We start from the raw sequence: 13,918 nt of genomic DNA, 5'->3' as shown, positions 1-13,918 counted from the left end.
GGGAAGGGGATGAGTGGAAAACAGCATTTAACACTCCTACAGGACACTATGAATACCTTGTGATGCCTTTTGGTTTAACCAATGCCCCTGCCGTGTTCCAGGCTCTTGTGAACGACGTCCTTCGAGATATGCTAAATGTTTTTGTGTTTGTGTACTTGGATGATATCCTCATCTTCTCTCCTGATGAGGAGACCCATGTCCAACATGTTAGGCAGGTTCTTCAGAGACTCCTAGACAACAACCTTTTTGTGAAAGCTGGAAAATGTGAGTTTCATGTGCCTACTGTGTCATTTTTGGGGTTTGTTATTTCTGAGGGTGTGATGCAGATGGATCCTGAGAAGGTGAAGGCAGTGGTCAACTGGGTCACACCTACCTCACGGAGAGAGGTTCAAAGATTCCTGGGTTTCGCCAATTTCTACAGGAAATTCATTAGGAACTTCAGCTCCCTGGCCGCTCCTTTGCACCAACTGACCTCTTCCAAGAACAAGTTCTCCTGGTCCCTTCAGGCTGAGCAAGCCTTCCAGATGCTTAAGCAAAGGTTTGCCACTGCTCCAGTCCTCACCCAGCCAGACGCCCAACGGCAGTTTGTGGTTGAAGTGGATGCCTCCGATGTGGGTATAGGAGCCATTCTCTCCCAGAGGTCAGTAACAGACAACAAGTTGCATCCCTGTGCCTATCTTTCTAGAAAACTGTCTTCAGCTGAACACAACTACAGTGTGGGTGATAGAGAGCTCTTGGCCATTAAAGCTGCACTGGAGGAATGGAGGCACTGGTTGGAGGGTGCTGAACAACCATTCATCGTCTGGACGGATCATAAGAACTTGGAGTACCTTCGAGCTGCCAAAAGACTCAACTCCCGACAAGCTAGGTGGGCTCTCTTCTTTTCCCGTTTCAACTTCACTGTTTCATATCGTCCGGGCTCCAAGAATGTTAAGCCTGATGCCCTTTCGAGAGCCTTTCCCTGTTCTTTAGAACCCAAGTCGGAGGTGCCAGTTCTGCCCCGTTCCTGTGTGGTGGGAGCCATAACTTGGGACATTGAAAGGAAGGTGCTGGCAGCCAACCAGGGTGGTGCTCCTCCCAGAGGTTTGCCACCCAATCGCCTGTTTGTTCCTCCGGACCTACGCTCCAATGTTCTCCAATGGGGACATGCTTCGCTTCTCACCTGCCACCCTGGGGCTCGTCGCACTCAGTTTTTTATCGCCCAACGCTTTTGGTGGCCAGGTATGAAGGGCGATATTGTGGAGTTTGTTGCAGCATGCCCTGTTTGCTCCAGCAACAAGACTTCACGGCAACCTCCACACGGTCTCCTTCACCCTTTGCCAGTGCCCAAGCGTCCCTGGTCAGACATCTCCATGGATTTTGTCACAGGCCTGCCCCCCTCTGAAGGTAATACCACCATCTTAACCATTGTGGACAGGTTCTCAAAGATGGTTCATTTTGTGCCCATGTCCAAGCTTCCCTCAGCTAAGGAGACAGCCGAGGCCGTCCTATACAATGTTGTCCGTCTCCACGGTTTTCCTAAGGACATTGTGTCGGATCGAGGGCCACAGTTCATTGCCCGATTCTGGAGGGACTTCTGCAAATTGGTGGGGGCCTCTGCCAGCCTATCCTCTGGGTACCACCCTGAGTCCAACGGCCAGACAGAGAGGTTAAACCAGGAGTTGGAGACAGTCCTCCGTTGTGTGACCTCCCAGAGCCCATCTTCCTGGTGCCGGTTCCTTCCCTGGGTGGAGTACGCCCACAACTCTTTGCCCTGCTCCTCTACTGGTATGTCTCCATTTTTTTGCGTGTATGGTTACCAGCCTCCTGTCTTTCCGTCCCTTGAGCAGGAAGTCTCTGTTCCATCCGCCCACACTTTGGTCCGCCGTTGCCGGGCTGCATGGGTTCGAGCTCGTCGGGCCTTGTTGAAAAGTTCCCTGACCTATAAGAAGGCAGCAGATCGGCGCAGAATTCCTGCTCCCACTTACAGAACTGGGCAAAGGGTCTGGCTCTCCACAAGGGATCTTCCTCTCCGAGTTGAGTGCCGTAAGTTGGCTCCTCGCTTTGTGGGTCCTTTCCCAGTGTCTAAAGTTATTAATCCTCTTGCTGTGAGACTAAAGCTCCCCAGGACCATGAGGGTACACCCAACCTTCCATGTTAGTCGTGTGAAACCTGTTAAGGTGAGTGGGCTGGTCCCTGCCACCAGACCCCCTCCACCCCCCCGGCTCATCGACGGTGGCCCTGTATATTCTGTGAGGAGACTCCTCGCATCCCGTCGCCGTGGACGCCAGCTTCAATACTTGGTGGACTGGGAGGGTTATGGTCCGGAGGAGAGGTCGTGGGTTGCAGCCAAGGACATCCTGGACCCCACTCTTATTAGAGACTTTCTCCGCCAGCACCCTCAGGATCCTGGGCCGTCAGGTGCCGGCCGTAGAGGGGGGGGTACTGTCAGGGTTTGAATGTTTCCTGTTTTATTTTGGTATTTTTGTCTTGTCTTCCTGTTTCCTGTCCCTTGGTTACTCCAGTTCTCTTTACTTCCTTGTCTTGATTACTGTCCCCGCCCTTATGTGTTTCACCTGTGTCTCGTTATCTCCTTGTCTAGGTGTATTTAGTCAGCGTCTCTTCTTCTTGGCAGTTGCCAGATTGTCTTGTCCCTCGTGTCAGCTTTCCAGCGTTGTTTCCTGTTTTTGACTTCTTGTGTTCCTGACCGTTGCCTGTTTACCTGATTTTGGATTTTCGCCTATTCCCTTTGGACACTGTTGCCTTATCGGACTGCCTACTCGTGTACTGGACTTTTGCTTGTAATAAAGAACCTGAACTTTGATTGTGTTTGAGTTCTGCATTTGGAGTCCTGTCCTGCCGTGTGCTTGATAAAATAATGCTTTCAGTACAGTAAAGTTTTCCTTGTATGTATATATATATATATATATATGCAAAAGAATAGTTGCTCTCAATTCAATTACTCTTGCATAACCATGACCTGGATGACTGAGACACTGACATTTTTCTAATTCACAAAAATGATATTTTTCTACCTCCTACACTGCAGTATACTGTCAGGTGCTCCTATTATTTTGCCTACAGCTATACATACTGTATATAGAATGTTGCATACGCAGGTGAGAGAACACTTTTGATGCAACGTGGAGAGCTGCAGTCTTCGGCAATCATCTTGTACCCGAGGTCATTGTCACATTGATTCAACCTTTAAAAAATATTTTTTGAGCATTCAGTACAAGTTGGGAGCATCGCTCATGTGCAGTAATTTCTGCTCCCTGTGTAGTCTGCCAACAGACCGTCAAACGGAACCTCCGCTCCTCCATCTTCACAATTTATTGAACCACTTCTTCTTTTCCCTCATCTACTGGGCCAGTGCTCTTGCCTCAGCACATCACAACCTCACACCTTGCCTGTCTGAACCTCCTCCCGCCCTTCAAGCTACTGACACACGCTGATGCTGTAATTAGGTGTGGGTGGTACAGCGCAGACAGATATCATTAACGTTCAGGGGCGACTGATAGTAGAGCTTGACAGCATCAACCTTGTATGCAGAACAGTGGAGGCATTTGTGATTCATGTTCACGAGTTTAGCTGTTTTTTCCCCCCACATCTTACACACAATCTTTTCTCCTGTATGTGAAATTAATAACGTGATAAACACTGAGCTGCCAATAAACAGCTCAACACTACAGTTACAAAAGTGGTGGGGAGCTGCACTTCTACTAGATTCTAAAAAAATTCACCAATGAAGTCTTGAAAGACTAAATAAATCACAACACTGCCTCACAAGAGCAGCCTAGGTTTTACAGGTAGGATGTGATTCACATGTGACCTTGTGGGATCATAAAGCAAACACAAAGTGCCCTAATGTGAGATCCCATGTCTCTCTGTGTTTAACATTCAATCAGTCATTGTACAATTACTGCAGGCCAGACCCACGGGCACACCACTGAATTTATGTGGCAGGTTTACCAGCGAAGTCCCTGATCCAAGACCGCATCACATTTTTCTCCCTGGTCATCTTCCAGGACCCTGCGACATATAGTTATAGTTGCTGACAGTGTTAAATTCTGGTAGTAATAGGAATAATTGATGACTAGCTATTTATGGGGATGAGACCAGTCTGGTGGGACAAGGTCAGGGATGTGATTTACAGTAATGTGCCTAGAGAAAGAGAGAGAGAGAGAATAAAAAAAAACAAGAGAACAGAGCAGAGGAAGTGAGATGCTTGAGTTTAGTGTGAGCAAGGTGAGTCACATCTGCTCAGAACGGCACACAGTATGATTTTCCCAGTGACAAGAGCTAAATGCTAAGCTTGATTAGTGCTCACACTTTTTCTTCAGAGACTACACTGCACGATATGAGCCCTTTCCAGTGTTTTCATCTAAGACTGCTGCAGTGCATTTTCATCAACTATGGAGACTAAACAGCTAAACAGCTGGAAGCGCAAGTATGTCATCTGTTTTAATAAGGAACGCTTTGCACTGACACTTTAAATGGGTTGCATTAATACCTTCATAGCCCTATAATTAGCAAGATGAGATTTTGCAGAGCAGGTTATTCAGCAGCGACTGCACGAGCAACCGCTAAGCTGATTTGATTTTGTGCATCAGCATCACCTGTATGAGGGAGCTAAGTGGGGAGGAGGGCTAGTAGTGGGGGGGGGGGTAAACTCCAAGTGTGCCTTTTACATGTGTGCAGCTGCATATTTCATGGTTACTTACTGAACCACGCTTGCCCCTCTTAAAGGAGATGTTTCCAACAAATCCCACGGATTAGGGGGGGGGGCAAGTGCTAACATGAGCGACAATTAGATAAACACTCATCGCACCCTCGGAGGGCTGCTGAGGTGTTGTGACATTTACACACACAGTGGCAGCTGAAATTCAAGTGCATGTAGTGTTTTAACATGGGACTTAATGCAGGTTAGTGCTGCAACAAATACAAGCATTTTCCCCTCTGTGATGATAATGAACAAGCCTCCCATGGTGCTGAAACATCAACTTTTATATAGTTTCCCATTTATTATCAGCTGCTGTAGGGACTCATGGTGTGTCTGTGATACTAAGCAGTCAGTTTATAGTCAGGGCATTGCTCTGTGCTGGTGCTGTATCATATTATAGGACAGCTGGATGTCAGTTACCTTCACAGTGAGCGCCTGACATTATAAAGCCTGATAGGAATCATAGATCTCTTTTAGGCCTGCCTCCCTTGTGGCCATTCCTGATCTCTATACAGCTACAAGTCTGTTTATGATGAAGGTAATTAACATTAATAAGTGAAATCATTTTGTTTTCCAAATGAAAACATCTTTGTAGCCGGTTCTTAATGGACAGATGGTTTGCTAAACAGTCACAGAGTGTTCTATCCCTGTAAGCGGAGTCTCAGTGCAGGAAGCGACCTGAGCAGACTATGATGATTTAATTAAATTAATTATCCAGGGAGATTTTCTCAGGACATTGTCACGAGACAATAAAGGAAGTGTCTGGATATTCCACATAGGAAGGAAACTTGATTACAAGTTGTGCATAGCCGCGCTCGTGCATATAAATTAGATTTGAACGACTTTGCGCGAAAATATGAATTTATCACCTCGGCAGGAGATGCTAGTGGAGTTTCATAGGTGGCCACGTGAAAGGATCATCATCCATCATAAGCAGCAGGATCCGTGTCTGCTCGAGCCACCTCTGATCACTGCAGAATAAGACTAATTAGATGGAGGGAATGTTTTCTAAGCAATAAGAGTCTGACAAAGACAGAAGCATCGTCCTCACGCGCGCTTTCACGCCTCTGTCAAAGGAAGCTGTTGCTTGCACGCAAAAAATCACGCAACACGAGTCACCCCCCCCCCCCCTCCTCCACCAACACCACACATGCCCAGAAAACGCAGTGTTTATCATCTGAGCTGGACTCAGTCCCCCCTTTTTCCGGCCGGCGCGTGGTTCATTCCAGCGCCTCTGTATCCTCAGCGCGAGGTGTGTTTCTGTGCTGTCATCAACACTGACTGAGCCCAGGCGTTTCAATCACTCCGCTGACAGGAGCGAGCCAAGTGAATTTCGATGGAGAGGTTAGGACCGAGCAGAGATCTTCTCGAGCAGGACTGCTTTGTGCCCAACTGTTAATGGGGTGAGTTCAAATTTTCCGAATACGAACCGTTGGCCGCCGAGTTTTTCTTTTCTAACAAGAAACAGCGTTTCCAGATGAGGGTGTAAAAGTCAGGCTGCGTCTCTGAGATGCTGTGTAACAAGTGTCTTGGCCGATTATCATCTGCAGCCAGAGTCTAGTGCAGACAGGAAACCTCATGGGACAAGGAAGCACCATGGGGAGTCCTAAATATTTAAATGGTAAAGTTATTATTCTGGGGAGTTCAATCTCTCAAGTGTGATTTTCAATAAATAAAGCACATGTGCATCTAGTTTTTCAGTGAGTAATGGTTGAATGGTTTGAATATGTCTCCAAAAAGACACTGCGTTGGGTCTGAAAACATGTTCCACCAAACCACAGATAAAGTGCTAGGGCTGCTTAACACGCAGCTGGATTGCCACTCCGTTTAAGGTTTGCTTTATGCTGACATCGCCCAAGTCAGAGGACACATCAGCATACCTTCCCTCCTTTCAGCTGCAAATGTCAGCCACAGAAAGAAAGAAAAAAACTCTCCTTGGAGAAAATTGTGTAACAAATGAGCGTACAACCGTTTCCGAGTGGAGAGCTTTACACAAAGAGAGTGCCATTCATACTCTGGCTGCAGTTTTTAATCAGGAGGTTGTGACAGTGCGTTCTGGACACAAAGATGAAATGGAACTGAGATGTCAAAGCACTTTAAAAAAAACTGATTCTGCATCATCTGGTAGCCTGGCGCTTTGATGAAAATTGTTTTTATCAGCAGACTAATTGCATAGAAGGGGTAAAAAACAAGAAGAGGAAGAAGAAGAAATTATAAACAGAAGAAGCAGAAATAAAGAGCAAATATTCACAACATTTGCAAATTACTTTGAGGGGATTACATTATGAGCCAGGCTTTGGCTGGAAATAATTTCAGCAAAGAAAACTCATTTTAAAAAAACATGCAAAACACATTAATCTGAGTTTATGGCCACCCATGAAATAATGAAACAGTATTGGTTTCTGCAGCATCTGGTGCAGTGTGGCTTTCTTGCAAAGGCTTGTGAGGCTCAGAAAGGACTTTATCTACTTTAGTCGTTTTTAAATCATAATGACATGTCTCCTTGCTGCAGCTCTACCAGGAAAATTGTTCTGTGTTAGAACTATCATTTCCACCTCTGTTCTCCCACACTTGCATTAAAAAGTAAGAGCATACAGACCTTCTTATAGGTAATGAGATGTTAATCACCCTCTGTCCTCTGTTTGATTTCTAAAATCCCCACATGGCTCTCCAGCAAATATGCCCAGTGAACCAGCTGGCATGCAAGTCTGAAGACAGCAGCTGACCTGAATTGACACTTTACCCACACAACTGTTGAAAAAAAACCCTCTAGACTATAGACTTAAATGTATTCAGTTATCATCTTTTGACATCAGTGAATGTGATTCCTGTCTTCCTGTCTATCAGTGTCTCCTTCCTCACTCTTCTCACGTATATACATATAAATTTGCATGTGTTTTTCTGCATTGTGTGTGTCTGTCTGTCACAGAATGAATGACAGCCGCTTGTTTGAGACACCTGGCCTGTGATGTCACTAGAGAAATAGTGGGGATTGCTTTGCTGAATGCTGCATGTTTGATTGCCTGCTCCCCTCATAACGGTTGTCCAATTTCATGGCTATTAGGCTTGTTAATAGGAGCAGGGAGAAGAGAGAGCAGAGGGCCTATCGGTGTGCTTGGTTGGACCCTTTGATTAGAGGGCACAGTTTGTGATGCTAAGAGACAGTGTCACATGTCACACAAATGCGCTTGACAGGGACATGGCTCGTATTGTTGTTGCTACCGCCGGGCCTTATTGATAAAGCCCGGTGACTGATAACAAGCAGATCAATCTGACACAACCTCCTGGGTGTAAACACAGATATGAATAAAGCATTTCATGAGGAGCTCTGCTGTTTTTTAACTTTTTGTTTTCATGTCCTTGTAAATTCAAAAAAACATTTGATTGATTTATTCATGAGGTAGAATAATGCTTCAGTAATACAGCCAAAAGTAATGTCATTAGGAACCAGACAGCTTTAAGAATATGATCCTATTGAGTAAATCTTGCAATTTAAATCAAACTCAATTAGGGCCAATTATTTTGACTGAATTATATGCATTAGCTGCACTCATTATGGACACTTGCACTGTGCCCAGAGGCTTGGGAAAAACCTGAGCAAGTCACCCAGATCCCCCTTGTGACAATGTCACATGAGGAGACATGCAAAATGAATGATCATATTTAATATTAAAAATCATGGGTAAAGCACTTCTTTAAAGGCAGATACACTGGGTCAAGATACGAAAATGTGGACTATATTTTTAAAAAGCCTGGAAGGATTGTTAGAAGCAAGAGTAGGCTGTAGGAAGACGCTGAAGCAGAAGCAGAAGTTTAAGCTGTGCATTTATAAATAATAAATTATGATTAATAATTCAAATTAGCATCTTAAGACATTGTTAAATCAGGCACATCTGAATATCTTTTCCAAAACATGATGCATGAAATCATTAATGCCCCCAGTGATGCTGCTAAAACTGATGCTCTGTGAGTCAGATGTGTCTCAGTTAACATAAAAATGTATTCTGGCCAAAGTAATGGATTTCTTATGTTAGTCAAATGATTTTGCACATTTTTCATTTAATATTCTTTGTTAATGTGGCAGAATCATACAATAGATGATTTATGTAATGATGCCTCTTGCCATGGTCCATACCAAACTTTACACATCCATCTGACAAAGAGTAGAAGTGGTTGGTGATTTGAGATTCATTGTTTCTGCACTGTTGAACATCGTGTAGTGGAGACTTTGCAACTTGCTGAGCCTCTCCTGTGAAATGTATTGACCAAGCTGGCATGTCAAATCTTTTCTTTTTCTAAGCCTGAAACTGAGACAATCTCATGTTAATGTAGAGTATCCTTCCAACAGACACTCTTACTTAAAGTGAAAATAGATGCTACTCGTTGCAACGACTTAAAACATGCAACTCCACGATACTTAACAGAGGGATCTCTCTATTGGATATGAAAATTAGGTATTCCCAAATTAATATACAACAAAAGACTCCGCTTAAAACAGTTAATTTTTGCAATATAAGCCTGACTTTGATGCAAATCAAAGGACAGTAGTGGGATGATGAAACTGAATATTTATGGTCTTTTCCAGACCCAGAGATGTCCCAGAGTACCTTTGAGCCTTTTTAACAGCAGATGAAATTGCACTTGAAAGTTGTAGGCAGGTTGCTTGACAGCTGAAATGAGAAACTCAAGTGCTTTTTACTATTGTGAGCAAATCACTAAACTGCCTCTCTTGTGAATGACACAGTGATGTACACTAGTGCATTTACGCAGTGGTGCAAACCCAGCAGTAAAAGCCACTGTTTTTGTGAGTATTGCATGTTTAACCTATACATGTTGTCTGTATATGTTGTTGAATTGCATATAATTTGTATAAATTCAAACAGTTCTTGGATGTGAGAGTTGTACATGTAATAGTCACATTAAAACAGTGTCTTCCTTTTCTCTCCCCCTGCTGTAGAATGTATCATCTGTCTGCAGAAACTGTCTCTGTATCGTCTTGGCCCTTGGCTGCGGGGCCGTGAGCAGCTACCATGACGTTCCCCAACACCAGCGTACTGACAGCCAACTTCAGCGGAGCTTTGGATGGCCATGACTCCGGGGGAAACATTTACAGGCCCTTCTCCGTTTTCAGCGTCCTCACTCTTACTTTACTGGCAATGCTGGTGGTGGCCACATTTGTCTGGAACTTGCTGGTGCTGGTGACCATCTTGAGGGTGAGGACATTCCACCGGGTACCCCACAACCTCGTGGCTTCGATGGCTATCTCTGACGTGATGGTGGCTGCCCTGGTCATGCCCCTGAGCCTTGTCCACGAGCTGAACGGCCGGCTGTGGAAGCTGGGCCGCGTGCTGTGCCAGGTGTGGATCTCCTTCGATGTCCTCTGCTGCACGGCCAGCATCTGGAACGTGACAGCCATCGCGCTGGACCGCTACTGGTCCATCACCAGGCACCTGCAGTACACGCTCAAGACGCGCAAAAAGATCTCCAACGTGATGATTGCGCTCACGTGGCTGCTGTCCTCCATCATCTCCTTGTCGCCTCTCTTCGGCTGGGGGGAGACCTACTCAGAGGGGATGAAGTGCCAAGTGAGCCAGGAGCCGTCCTACACAATCTTCTCCACCTTTGGGGCATTTTACCTCCCTCTTTGTGTGGTGCTGTTTGTGTACTGGAAGATCTACAAGGCTGCCAAGTTTCGGATTGGCTCCCGCAAGACCAACACAATCACACCCATGGCTGAGGTGATTATTCATTTTCTTTTTCTAAAATCCATTTTCTCATAATAACCCCTTGTCCTTTTAAGTCCCAATATCATTATCCTCCCATTCCTATATCAAATGATGCATATTTCTCTTCCTGCAACTAGCTGATACCCCTGACCCACAAATATGGGCTGCTGTACAATTATTTATTATTCTGGCTGATGAGCTATTCACCAGTAATCAGGGAAACATAAGTATTCGATGTATGAGCATACGGACAAATAATTGAAGCCATCCTGCTCATCACCACCAGCTTGTTAATGTGCATAGGCAGAAGGTAGGAAGACTATAAATACCATCTCCAGCATCTTTAATGGGCCACTGCACCTTCCTGGCTTTGGCGTTTCTCTAATCAGCAGACACAAAGGTCTAGATCTATTCCGCAAGCATTAGCAAACATTTAATCAGCCAAATTTTCCCCATGAAAATTGCATCTGCGCCCACTTTTCACCTGAAATGATGGTTTGAAATGCAATTTGAAACCCGCCAAAACATGCGTCTTATAGAGATTACAGTACTTTTAGACATTTTAGAGTAGACATCTTTTTCTTTCGTCGATGAAAGGCTGCTTATGAAAAGCAATGAGTGTCTGAACATTCTGAAAACCTGGCAAACATACACAGAAGGAAAAACTGTTCTACAGGAAACAGACATGGAAGTTTTTTTTTCTTTTCATTTATGTAATCAGTGTACTTGGAAGTTTCTCCCACATCTTCAAGATACGCTTTAGCTATACAAATGTGATGTCAGTTGGCCCGAAAATAGGAGCACATGGTCATGGAGTGACAATTGGTGAATGAATTAGCCCTGTCTTTTACTGCTTTGGTAGACCGACTTTTATGTCAAGTTTCATTACACAGGCAATCACTCTTGTAGCTATTGCAATTAAATGGAATATGTTTTATTACTAATTTTGCTTTCCACAGACGTACCGGCAACTTATTGTCGTATTATACGTGTCCCATTACCCAGCCTAAGTTTATTTTCATCAATTCCCAGCATATGTTGAAGAGTCTATGCACCCAAGCCCTGCAAAGTGCCTGCACTGAGCTGTGATATGACCGTAGCATCAACATCCAAGATAATAAACCCCTTCCACTCATCCATCAACAACACCCACTCAAAGACATAAAGACATTCCCACACATAATGTACATTTGCCACACCAGAAATAGAATGTATTGATAGGTATGATGCACTGATTCTTGGCCACCTTCAGTAATAACACTACAAAAATATGTACTTTCAGAAAATGGCTCATGTCACTACAACTATGAAAACAGAAAGATTCTATCTCTACATTTTAGATTCCATAAAACGTTAACATTGTCTAGCTTTCTGGCTGAATTACCTGACCTTCAACATATTAAGTACACTTGTCTGTGCTTCTTGATCACTTATACCCTTTTAACATTCTAAAGAGGGAGATGAAAAATTCACAAGACAGAAAAAAAACTGCTATATCTGCAAGCACGACACTGCCCTGATCAAAAAATCCCACTGGAGACTGTGGTTCAGATTGCTTCGACACATTGTCAGCATTAAGTTAGAGACATCACACGATTAGCTTAGCATAAAGACTGGAGGCAAGGGGAAACAGCTAGCCTGTCTCTGTCCAAAGTTACAAATACCTTTAAAGCTCACTAATTAGCATTTTATATCTTTTTTGTTTAATTCATACATAAACAGAAACATTACGGTGTTTTCATAATCACACAGCCAGTGTACTGACTGTACAAACATTAGCTCTAAGCTAGCTCTATTCTTTCTATTATTTCCCTTCACCCACAGTAAGAATGACAACTTGTTATTTAATGTGCTGTAACTCCAGACCACAACCTTTTCTATGATATTTCAATCTGTCTACTGATTTAACAAAGAAGATATAGCCTTAATACATACTTAATGAACGGATATTATTTAACTCTCTGCAAGAAACTGAATAAACATTGTTATGTGTCTCATTCTGGAAGGCAATGACAAATGATCTGCTTTGTTGTCTCGGGATGAGGGAATAATGGCAGGTGGCCTCATAACTGTGCAAGTTCATGGGTGAAGGCATACGGTATAAAAATGTATCAAGACAAAAACAAATGCACAAAAGAGAAATGCACAGAAATAACTACAGAAGATAGTGTTTATGTTCCTGTGTGCTGGCACATTGACTTTAGGGAGACCATGTTACAAAAGATTATCAGGTAATGGGAAAGGATAAGATTTCTCCACAGATATAGTTTTTAAGTGAGACATTTAAGGTGAGTCTCAGTTTCTTAGGGCTGAAGGCACATCATAACCTCATTGATCTGCTGTAAAAAGAAGGATTTGCAGTTAAGTGCCCATTTTAGCTACTGCACCATCTAGTATATAATGTTGAGGTGCCTTAAACCATCCATTGAATTTGAAACGTCCTTCCCAACAGCACTATGCTTTTAACTTCTGGCCTCTGCTGTAAATGGACTTGCTTCATCCATCTTATCAGTTATAGGCCCTGCTGACCCATATTGATTCAACAAAATTCACTCCAGAGTGAACAAGTTCCTCCATCCTGGTGCTGTTTCTTGTGTAAACATTGAACATAACACAATAGTTCAGAGTGTTAGTCTACAATGCTTTATTTCCAGCACATTTAGAAGGCTGGTTTGTCTTTATAAAAGCTGTTAGGAAGCGGAATAACCTGGACGACTGCACCTGATAAACAAAAAATAGAGTCAGCCTTGAGCTGTGCAAGGCAACAAATAAGAGAAGAGAAAGTCAGCAGATTAATGTTGACATTTTCTTCTTCCTTTTCCTGGCTGTGCAGTATGTTTGTGAAATGGCACGAAATGGGCTGCGAGAAAATAATGCAGATTAAGACACAGCTCTGGCTTTATGCTCTGTTTCGCGTGTGTGTGTATGAAAAGAAAGAATAAGCTTTGGATTGCTGATCCACCTGTTGATTCACACTTCTGTTCAGCAGCCTATAATCCATCTTTTGTTGAGCAGGCACAAAATTTTCACTTCAGTAATTGCTTTTCTTTGGCCTATATTGTTAAAGATATTGCTTTTCCAATTCTAATGCTAACCAGGTTTGTCTGATTGATAACAAATCAATAGAGTAAGTGATTTATTCTCTGATCGGCTACCTCCCAGGTAAAGGAGGAAACACAGCAGCCCCAGATGGTGTTTACTGTGAGGCACGCCACCGTGACCTTCCAGACAGATGGGGACACGTGGCGTGAGCAGAAGGAGAAAAAGGCGGCACTGATGGTCGGCATTTTGATCGGCGTGTTTGTTCTTTGCTGGATTCCCTTCTTCATCACCGAGCTCATTGTGCCGCTGTGCTCCTGTGACATCCCGCCCATCTGGAAGAGCATCTTCCTGTGGCTGGGCTACTCCAACTCCTTCTTCAACCCACTCATATACACCGCCTTTAATAAGAACTACAACAACGCTCTGAGGAACCTCTTCTCCCGGCAGC

The 13,918-nt window shown here is 43.9% G+C and overlaps 1 protein-coding gene across 1 annotated transcript; it reads left to right on the top strand.

Annotated features, from left to right (window-relative positions):
• Nucleotides 1–9,666: 9,666 nt before the first annotated feature.
• LOC108889550 (5-hydroxytryptamine receptor 5A-like) lies at nt 9,667–13,914 on the top strand (the record flags this gene model as incomplete). The annotated part of the gene is made up of 2 exons (XM_018686068.2): nt 9,667–10,440; nt 13,591–13,914. Coding segments are annotated over exons 1-2 (1,032 nt in total), but the record flags the coding sequence as incomplete, so codon positions are not given.
• Between the last annotated feature and the right edge of the window lie 4 nt (nt 13,915–13,918).

Source organism: Lates calcarifer, unplaced genomic scaffold, assembly GCF_001640805.2.
Source record: "Lates calcarifer isolate ASB-BC8 unplaced genomic scaffold, TLL_Latcal_v3 _unitig_1589_quiver_1543, whole genome shotgun sequence".
NCBI lineage: Eukaryota > Metazoa > Chordata > Actinopteri > Centropomidae > Lates > Lates calcarifer.
The sequence above is the reverse complement of the archived record's forward strand: the minus strand, read 5'-3'. Positions and strand labels throughout refer to the sequence as shown.